This window comes from Podarcis bocagei (assembly GCF_964188305.1).
Source record: "Podarcis bocagei genome assembly, chromosome: 15".
Classification (NCBI taxonomy): Eukaryota; Metazoa; Chordata; class Lepidosauria; order Squamata; family Lacertidae; genus Podarcis; species Podarcis bocagei.
The window spans coordinates 3,966,953-3,978,314 of record NC_138141.1 but is presented as its reverse complement, the minus strand read 5'-3'; the positions used below and the strand labels follow the sequence as shown (position 1 = coordinate 3,978,314).

Sequence of the window (11,362 nt, the reverse complement as noted above, 5' to 3'; positions counted from 1 at the left end):
TGTACTAGGTGACCAATGCAGAATAAAGTCATTTACTCGATCTCCTATCAGCTTGCACTGTTTGCAGCTGCAACAAAGGCAATCCAAATTAGGATCTTGAACCAAATGCCTGTGGTTTGTAAAGCTGACTCATTAGTTTGAGCATGCAAGGTTTAATGTAATTTTGATTGCATTTTAAATAGAGTGCATATTTATCCTGGTTTATGTCTGTGCTAGAAGGCATTTTACTATATTTGCAATAGCTTATGGCTACAAGCAATAATGTTTATTAGATTTTAATGCAGCCCAGCATATACCTTCTATCAGATGCATGTTCCTAGTTTGCTGCAAAGACTGAATAATTTATAAAACTGTGGAGCTATATGAGAAATCCAGGCAAAGCCAGGCACATTTCCAATATGACCTTTATTGAGCACAAATTGCTGTGACTGCTTACATCAAACAACAAAAGGTTGCATACTGTGCATGTCAAGGTAGGTTCTCCCATGAACAAAAGTCCATCTTAATTGCACCAGTGAGGTAAACATAATGATTAAATAGCTTAAGGCTAGGAGAGTTCTGGGTATGATTAATATTATTATTACTCATTCATTCGTTTGTTATTGTTTGTTTGTATTTGGCTCAGTTGATTCTTTGCATAATACATCTTAAGACGTTCCTCAGAAGCGTCCCATCAGCAGCTTAGGAAATTCAGCAACTTCCTCTGTAAGAATAACAGCTCATGCATTTTTTAAAAAATTCTCTAATTTCTGCAGAGGGAGCACATTGGGCTTGCATGCATTCCCCCTGACATCCCTGGGTATTGCACGAAAATAAAATCAGAAATGAAAGAGTGGATCTGGAGACTCCACGAGAGAACCCGTTCTGCTTCGAAGCCGTCACTTACATGCATTTTGCAGCTGTCATATGGCTTAACCTTTTGCACCGACCCAAGAAGAGGGAGAAAATGATTGTTTTAGTCACTCTCCTTAACTTCTTTCAATACGGCATGTGAAGAAGTGACCTTTTCTACCTTCTTAGTAGACACCAACTTCTCTGCAACCGTCCCCTCATGCTCTTCTGTCTTCTTGGTGACAGTCACAGACTTTGTGATGTATGTGGTCGTCCCGTCATCCCCTTCACTAGTGAATTTCTCAACTTTTTTGGTTACCATGACTTTCTCTTCACTCTTCCCTTTCTTCTCCTCTTCCTCAGAGGGGCTTATGTCTAGGCCATTGGTCACCACTCCTTTGTCTTCCTCCTCTACTTGTTTTGCCTTGGAGTCTTCTTTTTCTTCAACCTCTCCATTCACTGCTATGTCTTCTTTGGTGGACTCTTTTGATGCTTTCTCACTTGTTTCTGTCTTCTCTTCTTTGGAATCCTTCTCTGTACCAACTTTTGCTGCCTTAGTGACTGAGATGGTCTCTTCCACTTCCTTCACAGGGGACCCTGCTTTTTCTGGAGATGAAGCTTTTTCCGGAGTCCCTGCTTTTTCTGGAGTCCCTGCTTTTTCTGGAGAGGCTGCTTTCTCTGGAGTCCCTGCTTTTTCTGGAGAGGCTGCTTTCTCCGGAGTCCCTGCTTTTTCTGGAGAGGCTGCTTTCTCCGGAGTCCCTGCTTTTTCTGGAGATGCTGCTTTCTCCGGAGTCCCTGCTTTTTCTGGAGATGCTGCTTTCTCCGGAGTCCCTGCTTTTTCTGGAGAGGCTTTCTCCGGAGTCCCTGCTTTCTCTGGAGTTGCTGGTTTTTCAGGAGACCCTTTCTCGGGTGTCCCAGCTTTCTCTGGAGATGCTTTCTCTGGTGTCCCTGCTTTCTCAGGAGAACCTGCCTTTGCTGGGGAAGTGGACTTCTCCTCTTCTTCACCTTCCTGCTCCTGCTCCTTTTGCTCTTCACTTTCAGCTTCTTTATCATCCTCTGCTTCTTCTGCTGCAGGAGATTTAGGAGGAGATGCTTTGGTCTTTTCTACTTTCTCTGGTGCAATGGTTTCTTCCACCTCTTCACCTTCTTCCTCGGCTTCTTTTTCTTCCTTGCTTTCAGCTCCAGCTTCTCCCTCCCCTGCTTCCTCCTCCTCCTCCTCTGCTTCTTCCTCACCCTCTTCTTTTTCACTCTTTTCTTCTTCTTTTTCAGAGCCTCCTTCTTCTGCCTCATCAGACTTTGCACCTTCATCTTCCTCACCGCCCTCCTCCTCACCCTCCTCTTCTCCTTCTCCTTCTTCTTCAGCTTCTGGAGCTGCTGCTTCAACTCTGGCCTCTTCCTTGGCTATAATTTCTTCCTCTACAGCTTCCTCCTCCTCTTCCTGTTCTTCCGGTGCTGTTCCAGCAGCCAGTTCTTCAGCCATAGCTGCAAGGGCCTCATCCAGTTCAGACTTCTCATCCTCAACTTTTGTCTCTTCAATAATTTCTTCTACAAATTTGTGCTGGACCTTTAGCTTTGGAGGTTCAACTTTGGATTTTTGTATTTTGGAAGATGATATTGTTACTGAAGGTTGCCTATGTGTAAATGTTGGACCAGTGATGCTTCCAGAGAAGGCACTGAATCTTGTTTCTTCACCCTCAAGAAGTTTCCTAGGGAAAGAAGAGGGAGGAATTAACATCCATCTCTAACATTTCAAGATGAATTTTTGAATGAACAAGCACCTCTGTAAGTAGCTATGATAGATTTAAAAAGCTATTTTGAGTAACTGGAAATTGCTTCTAGCTTGTTAAACTATCAAATAGCATCCCACACCCTGCAAACCTGTCAACCCATCTTCTCCTTCTGAACTAAATTGCTGACATAAATGGAAAAGGTACCAACACAAAACCCAGATAAGCGATGGGGAACCTGTGATCATCAAATGGTATTGAACTACAGCTCCCATCATCCTTGGCCATTGGCTATGCTTACTGGACCTTATGGGAGTTGTAGTTCAGAAACATCTGGAGAGTCAAAGGTTCCCCAACCCTGACCTAGAGGAATGAGGAGAAAATACATTGTGTCTGGGGGAAGTTGCAGACTTTCATTTAGGAGAAAATGCCCCTTTCATATTGGACCTTCTTTAGGGGCCATTTGTAACATCATCAACTGCCACACCAATACTCTCGCTCCTCTCAGACCAATTGCCTGCCTAGCAACTAAGGGACAAGACTAGCAAATTTGGAAGGAAAGCATCAAGAATCAATGTGAACAATGATCAGCTAAGCTTCTTCACACACATTCCATCATTAGATGGACATTTTTCTAGCTATGCATAACTTGTAGAGCATTGTCGACAAATAGTACCCTCTCACTAAAATTCTATGATTGCCTACTGAGGGATAAATATTTGTGTTGCTTTTTAAAGGGCCATTGCATATAAGATTATACATTCTCTATATTTACTTCAAAGGGTTGTTCACATACATGGGACATGATAATGACAAATTTAAGCTCCATTAATTTCAATGAGAGAAATTTAACCATGGGCTTAACTTTCATATTTCATTGATTTCAGTGAGTGAGTGCTTAAAGTTTAGCTTATATATATATATATTTCAGTATATAACCTAAGGATGAATTAATACTGCCTTTAGATAGCTGCTTTCTGTCCTGTGGACAACTAGCACACACACACACATGTTCCTGGACAGTGAAACAGGAAAAATAACAACAGAAAAAATTCAAGTGAGTGTTTAAATTTCAGGACTAATATTTACTTTGTTCGAACGTATTGCTTTTTCCCTTAGCATTATTTAAATCTAGGAATGCACATAGCAATAAAATATTTGTAAGAGATATGGGCAAGTGTAGAAAAACTATACTCCATCAATCTAAATTGTGTTGTTTCAATATTTAGCATTTTTGCATATCAATATTAAATCTGAAGTGTCCTCTGGAGAAGGAACATAGCTCAGTGGTAGAACATCCACCTTGTATGCAGAAGGTCCCAGGTTCAGTCTCCAGGTAGGGCTGGGAGAGGACCCTGCCTGAAACCCTGGAGAGCCTCTGCCAGTCAGTGTAGACAGTACTGAGTTAGATGTCTGACGGTCTGACAGCTTTCTATGTCCCTATGAACACAGCAGACAATGCTGCTTCCAAAACTATGCAGTGTTCTGGATGAGGAGTACTATTGTGGCTGTGATGCAGCTTGCCAGTGCAGGCAATTCTAGGCTAATGGACCATTGCTTTGAACATAAGGCAGTTTCCTATGTTCCGAATGTTGTTTCTTGGTAAATGTATGAAGTCATCTCATGATTTCAGGAAGTAGAATTTGGATGAGAAAGGCAGGAAGTTGTCATTGATTGCTTATTATACTTTTACTGTGGATCAGGGCTGGATGACATTTGCATAGTCTACCAACTGAATTAGTAGTCATTTCTAGCCTGCTCATCTCCCAATGAAAAAGATTTGTACTTTAGCATTTCCTTTTGGAGTATTTCATAAGCTTAAATTATCTCTCTCTTTGCCATGTTACAAAAGCAATGCAAATATGATTGTGTATTAAGAAATTAGAAATTAAAGGGAAAATTATAATGGATAGGGAAAGCTTTGCATTTTCAGCTTAATTTCACATTCTTGCTTGTATTATTGACTGTAAATTTTAAAGGGGGAAATGCTGAAGAAGAAAAGGATAAAGGACCCCTCACCTCCATGGGAGCACCCCAGTTATGGAATATTCTCCCCGAAAAGGTGTGTCCAGCACCCATGCCATAGTCTTATCGGCACCAGGTGAAGACCAGGGTTTTGTTTGTTTGTTTTGGCATTAAGTAGTTTGTTTATTTATCACCACCATTACTAACCATAATAATCACCATAAATTGCCCTATCAATTTGTCCACTGATCCTTGGAATGTTACCTTGCTAACGTCTTTTCTGCTGAAACTCTACAGTACAAAGCAGAACGTTATTGCCCAGGTTTCAAATTGTGCTAAGAATCTGGCAAAATGCCTTGCTTATTTGTCAACAATGCCTTATGGGATTCAAAGATTATCCCTGTGGGGTTTTGCTGTTGTTGCTGCTGCTACTGGAACTAAAAACATCTGCAGTGCAATTCCTAAATCAGCCACGTCGGCATTCTGTTCACTATACCTGTATGCGGCAATTTCAATATCAAGAGCCATCTTGACATTGAGGAGATCCTGGTATTCCCTCAAATGACGAGCCATCTCCCATTTTGTGCCTCTCAATTCATTTTCCAGTTGTTGAATTGTATCCTGCAACCAAGACACAGGCAGTTATTTAGGATGGTTACAAGCAAACTGTAAATAGGAGTGCAGTAGTGAATAAAGCACTTTATTTATTTATTAAACTATATATCTACTGTTATTCAGAAAGAAATATTAGAGCAGTTCACAATAAGACTACATAAAGCCATACAGTGTGTGTGTGTGTGTGTGTGTGTGTGTGTGTGTGTGTGAGAGAGAGAGAGAGAGAGAGAGAGAGAGAGAGATCAACTGTTACAGAAGAGTATTTTCTTAATTACCAGCATATACCTGACAACATACAAAGGTTTTCAATATTTATGAGGAGGACATGGATGGAAGAGTGATTGAACTATGAGAGATGGGATAAGTGAAGCTTGAATTGGGCTCCTCAACTCCTGAAGAAGTGGCCTAGGTTGTGAGGGTCTCCATCTCCTCAACTTGACCAGCCAATACTAGATGAGATCCAACGACCTAAAGATCTCCTTTCTTACAGCAATAAAAAGCTCATAGGTTGTGAGCCCCCAGAAAACTAAGTCCCAGAGACCACTGATCTGGGAAGGATGGTAGTAAATTGCTATTCGTGTGTGAAATACTGAGAGGAACCTTATGGGATTACTGAACTTTATGGGAATACTGAAAAGTATAGTCCTATAGACTAAAGTAATCAAAACTAGAAAGATCTATGCTGTGAGAAATTCTGTTTTGGATTAACTTCTAAGAGAGAAATCTGGAGCAAAGTCATGAAGTAGCCTATTCCTGCTCCTAGTACTCTGTACTTACAATCTGAAAACCAGAAGCACAATCTACACAACATCAGCTTGCTATTGTTATCATTTATTTCAGATTGCCTCTTAAAATTACTAGGTAAAAACTGGAACCTGGTTAAGACAATATACTTAAATGTAAGTCAGTTTTGGAAATTGGACTTCATCAATTTGTATTTCTCTATTTTGCTTAACCAAGCTGTGAATCACACTGACCTATGAAAAGAAAAAATTAATTTCCCAAATTGCTGTAGTTCCCACAAAAACATGCAATCCTTGTGCTTCAAAATGCAACTTCTGAATTATGGAAATTAGCTCCAAAGTCAGTGGTAGGAACACTGCAGCCTAGCAGCCTACTCTAGTGTCCTTTACTATCCACACCTTTGTTAAACAGAACAATATAATTATTTAAAAGTTTGGGTAAAATTGTGTATTTGTTAAGGCTGTGTAGAAATGGCAACTTGAAATTCTTCACTTTATTTGTGGGATGAGAAATGGTGAGGGTAGGCAGTTCTCTCAATTTCTCTAGAGGAAGAAGAAAAGATTGCAACAATTTATTAGGGTTGGGGCTCACCATTAGGACAGTTTATTTATTAATTTTCAGGGCAATAAATAAATAAAATGATGGTGTTCAAGTGGAGAAAATTATGTAAAGTGATCTTTTTCTAGTGGAGAAATGAGAAAAAGTAAACTCTCAAAAGTTTTCTCAATAAAAAAATCATTTGTGAAATTTGGGCTCAGCTCCAATATTTGAGGCCAGCAGCAAAATATAGTAATTTACTTGAGTCTAACTATGCAATTGACTTAAAAGCTCGGAGTCTAAATCCATTGAGTTAACTAGATCTGCAGCAATCTGATGCCAAAATGCTTACGTGGGTCGATTGCTCTAGATACTACTCCTCTTAAAAAGCAATATCTATAGGAAAATTGATGGGAAATGTTGTCAGTATTTGTCTCTTAAGACTAAAACTGCACATCACTAGCTCACTTCTAAGCCTATTGACTTTAGCAAGCAGAAAGGTTGCTTATGTGAGAGACTGTTCTATTCCCCTTGTGGTGGAAGTTCCTGTAGCCCTCCTACAAAGTCACTTCTAGGGGTCTGAAGCCGTTTTTCAGGGTGTGCCCTCAGGGGCTGCAGCTGGAGAGGGGAGAACCTCATGCAACCCCCTCCCTTGTATGGGTGGAGAAGGGTGCCTTTGACTCAGGCATAGGTGGCAATGGCTGTTTCCATCCAAACAATTACATTAGAATGAAATCCAATGGAGTTCAATGCAGTTTTGTCGCACCAAAAGCATTATTTTTATGGATGAGGGATGTGCAGCCTAAGGTCGCATTTTCTACAACATTTTTCATAGCAATAAGTATTTGGTGGCTAAATGGTTAAATATCTGGAAACAAAAACCACTCTGTTGTCTTGGAATAAGAATTGAATTTGATGAGACCCTTGAGCGGTCTCATCAAATTCAATGTTGGTTTCAAGTTTACGCTGCAAGATACATTTTTGCTATGTTATTTACGTATCTGAATCCTATACTGAACAAAAAGCACATTGCAATCAAATGGGTAAGTCACCAGAGCTTTTGCTATATGTGGGGCATTAGAAATAGGCTGAGCTAGAAGGCAGTGCAAGCTCTCTTTCATGTCTGGACTTTGATCACATTATGCAATTCTGCATTGCTTCATTTTGCACCATAAAAATAAGGTTTACTTGGTCTGTTTATTGATTTGCTTTTTCCCTAACTAATATTTATTTTAGAGGGATTCAAGTATTTTTCAGATGCTCTGTCCAATGTCATTCTGCAGTGCGCAAGTGCCTTTATCAGTGGAAATCTTTGAGGGCTGCCTCTTGCACTGGAAGGGTGGTTTTATGACTTCCTTGGTGCCATCAAGTTCTGCATTGCAGAAGTTTGGGGTGCACTTGGCAGAGAGAGCCATCTCAGATTGCTTTTTGTTGCTTGTTCATCTTATTTTTATCCATAGTCACCTCCATGGCAGTTAATTCAATGCAAGCACTGGTCCTCACTGCAATCATGTTAGCCAAAGCCACTTTAAGCTTTGTGATTTGCCAAGGTGGGGTTAGGGTTAGGGGATGTTCACATATAGTCTATAGAGTATAGAATTCAAGCTCAGAATCCATCTTCCTATCCCAAAGCAGACACTCTGGGATTTGCCTTTTGCACTGATCAGCTCTATCAGAAAATCTGCTCAGCACTTTTAGCTTCTGCATTGCTGAAGTTCAGCAGACACTGATGCAGGATGGTGGCTGCAGTGGTGCTTGCATTTTGCAGCAAATATAACCTTTAATTATTGGCACACAAAACACAGCACCCCACTGCTGTGTGAGCCTTCTCTAAATTTTATGATGAATCATCCTGCAAAAGTCCATCCTGATTCCCACAGATTCCCCATGCTATGAGAAAAGGTTCCTTTTCAAATAATGATTATTAATAAAAATAAATACCAATAAAATATTATTTCAAATACATTGGGTTTTTGTTGCAGAAATTATGTGAGCCTGGTTTGATTTTACACAGTGCTGTTGATCAGAATTCCTATTCTTTATTGAATTTATTCATACATACTTTATTGTGAGTTGCATTTTATTTAAATTTTCAGAAATGCTAATACTGTAATAATAACAGCCAGCAGTTCTTGATAGCAATTTTCCCCAGGATGTTGCAGCTGCTTTTAGTCAGTTACTATGCTCTGGAACATTAAATTATATCCAGTACCACTGGATCAGAAAGAACTACTGTAAAGGTCATGTTTTGCAGCTCAGGTTGTCATCAAATGATCAAGTTTTAAACTGCATTGCCACAACACATTCATTTTTTATTGGTACTACTAACAACTTTGGGAAGCAGCATATGCATATTTTTTCCACTTCTTCCTGTGGTAGTTCTGCAGTGCATCGGTTATGGGATGTTCTGCATCAGGGATGCTTATGATTGGTGAATGGAGTTCCAGAGCTATCACAAGAACTTCCAAAGTGACACTTCTTTCAGGCTAAGTTTAGCATCCCTCATTCCAAAGTCAGTCTTGCCTTAGGGCACAATACTTTCCTACACTCCTAGAAAATGCTTTATTTTATTTTTTACCAGAGAGCTGTTTGGAAGTGGATGATTCCATCCTGCATGGAAGCACGTGGGACCCCTCCTTTCTCAATTGGGGAGCTGCATTTTGTATGGGACTAGGCAGGCAGAATCTTTCCCACCTCTGCTCTGCCATTTAGAGGAGTGGAGCTTAGCGCAAGTTGTGGGATGGCTACCCCCCCCCATCCCTTCCTCTTCTCGGAGTTGCACTTTGCTGGCAAGAAAAAACACTTATTATCCACTTTAAAAAACCAAAAGCAAAATAAATATTTTCATTATGTATTTTGTTGCATCATTTCCCCATTCGAACTAACACACATTCACCAATGCAATCAAGGTATCCCTTAGGGCTGAAGTACACAGGAAGCTGCCTTATGCTGAGTCAGACCACTGGATTCATCTTGCTTAGCACTGTCTCACTGACTAGGGGTGACACTCCAGGGTTTGAAACCAGGGGGCATTCCCACCCTGGAGATTGAACATGAGGCAAGGGTGAAGCTTTGTCCCTGAGCTATGGCCCTCCCTCTTTGGTAAAAGACAAAAAGCTGAAGAACATTTCCTGACCCTTCCATTCATTTTGCATAGAGTCAGTTGGGATCCCCCCATGGGGGTAGTCAAGGGGGACAGTGCCCCCCCTAGAGCAAGTAAAACAATAATATACTTAACTAACTGAGGTTCTGCCCCCCTAACATGAAGCTTGCCTCCTAACATAAATCCTGGCTACGTCCATGGATCCCCCACTCTCTGAAATCTGCTTCATTTTGAGGGTGTGGTGTGGCTCAAATGTTAAAAGACTCCCCTTTTCACTTTCCGTGGCACGTATTGGGGCACAGAAGGGTCAAATCACATTTCACATTTCTGAAAGAGCAATGAGTATTTTTTTCACATTAAGGTGCCGATCATGAATGCCTTTCCCCGAAGTTATCGATTCCAATGGAGTTAAGTTTTGAGCAAGTCTTATTTTGAAGCTCAGTTTTTGATTCAGTTGGAATTCCGTTGGAAAGTGCCCATCCTTCAAGTAACTGCAGGGATCACTGCAGCTGGGAGGGGCGGGTAGAACTACTTACGGGCGGGGGGCTTGCCCCGCCCCTTGAGGCGCACCGTCTCCTGACCGCCCCCCCCCCGTTGCATTTTGCATGGAAACAAATGTAGGCAGCCGCAGATGGCAGGTGGAGAGCATCACTGCCCCCTCCCCAAGCCACGCCCACCACCAGACCCCCTCCCCGCGCCTACCTGGTAGGTGGAGAGGTCGTGGTTATGGCGCTCCTCGATGTCGGTGAGTTGGCGCTCCAGGGACTCCTTGGTGCCGCGGACGGATTCGAGCTCGATGCTCTTCGCCTGGAGCTGCCGTCGGTACTCGGAGATCTCCTCCTTGGCCGAGCGGATGGCTTCCTTGTTCTGCTCGGCGGCCTCGGTGAGCTTGGCGTAGCGGCACTTGAACCACTCCTCGGCCTGGACCATGTTCTGGTCGGAGTGGCACTCGAGCTGGGAGCGGATCTCCTTCAGGGCGGACGAGAGGTCTGTCTTCAGGTAGTCCTTGCGCTCGACGGTGACGTGCGAGGCCTGGATCTGGGCTAGGAGGTCGGCCACCTCCTCCTCGTGGTTGCCGCGGAGGAAAGCCACTTCGTCCTGCAAGGACTGCACCTTCTTGTCCAGCTCGACCTTGACCATGGACGACTCCTCGATGTCCTTGCGCAGAGCGCGGATGATGGCCTCGGTGTCGTCCCGGAGGCGCGCCTCGTCCTCGAAGCGCTCCTTGAGGCGCTGGATGTCCTCCTCCAGGTGCTCCGAGTCGAGCTGCAGCGCCGCCTTCTCGTGGTTGACTTGCTCGAGAGCGCAGCGCAGCTCCCGCAGCTCCTGCTCGAAGGCGTCGCCCAGCTGAGAGCGGCCCGCCTGCTTCTGCCGCAGCGCCGCGATCTCGTTCTCCAGCTCCTTGTTCTGCTGCTCCAGCGAGTGCACTTTCTCGATGTAGCCGGCGAAGCGGTCGTTGAGGCCCTGCAGCTGCTCCTTCTCGTTGGAGCGGCTCAGCTTTAGCTCGCCGCTGCCTCCGCCGCCGCCGTTGAAGAGCGACGACTGGCTCAGCTCCAGGCTCTCGGAAGAGCTCAGCACCGTCGAGCCGTAGGAAGCCCGCGCCGCGCCCAGGTTGCGCTTGTAGGACGAGGAGACGGTGCTGGGGGAGCTCCGCGACCACGACTGGGACCTGAAGCCGCTGGAAGGCGACATGCTGGCCCGGCTGAAGGTGGTCCGGCTGTCGGCCACCCGCCGGTAAGACGGGTTGCTTAGAGGCTCCAGCGTGTAGCTCATCTTGGAAGACTTGGTGAGAGGCGCTCGGCGCTGAGTTCAGGGCAGCGGGGACTCGGCAGAAGGCAGC

General features: G+C 43.5%; 1 protein-coding gene across 1 annotated transcript; it reads right to left on the bottom strand.

The window, feature by feature from the left end:
• Window positions 1-388: 388 nt before the first annotated feature.
• On the bottom strand, window positions 389-11,304 carry NEFM (neurofilament medium chain). Its single transcript, XM_081171629.1, has 3 exons — window positions 10,225-11,304; window positions 5,020-5,144; window positions 389-2,537 (listed from the first exon to the last, which is right to left on the bottom strand). The coding sequence occupies exons 1-3, from the start codon at window positions 11,293-11,295 to the stop codon at window positions 956-958; spliced, it is 2,778 nt and encodes a 925-aa protein (XP_081027755.1). The 5' UTR covers window positions 11,296-11,304; the 3' UTR covers window positions 389-955.
• Window positions 11,305-11,362: the final 58 nt, after the last annotated feature.

Coding starts and splice junctions, on each gene's coding strand:
- NEFM (XM_081171629.1), bottom strand. CDS start 11,295: ATGAGCTACACGCTGGAGCCTCTAAGCAACCCGTCTTACCGGCGGGTG. Junction 5,145..10,224: donor ACGACCTCTCCACCTACCAG/GTAGGCGCGGGG, acceptor TCTTGGTTGCAG/GATACAATTCAACAACTGGA. Junction 2,538..5,019: donor ATTGAAATTGCCGCATACAG/GTATAGTGAACA, acceptor TTCTTTCCCTAG/GAAACTTCTTGAGGGTGAAG.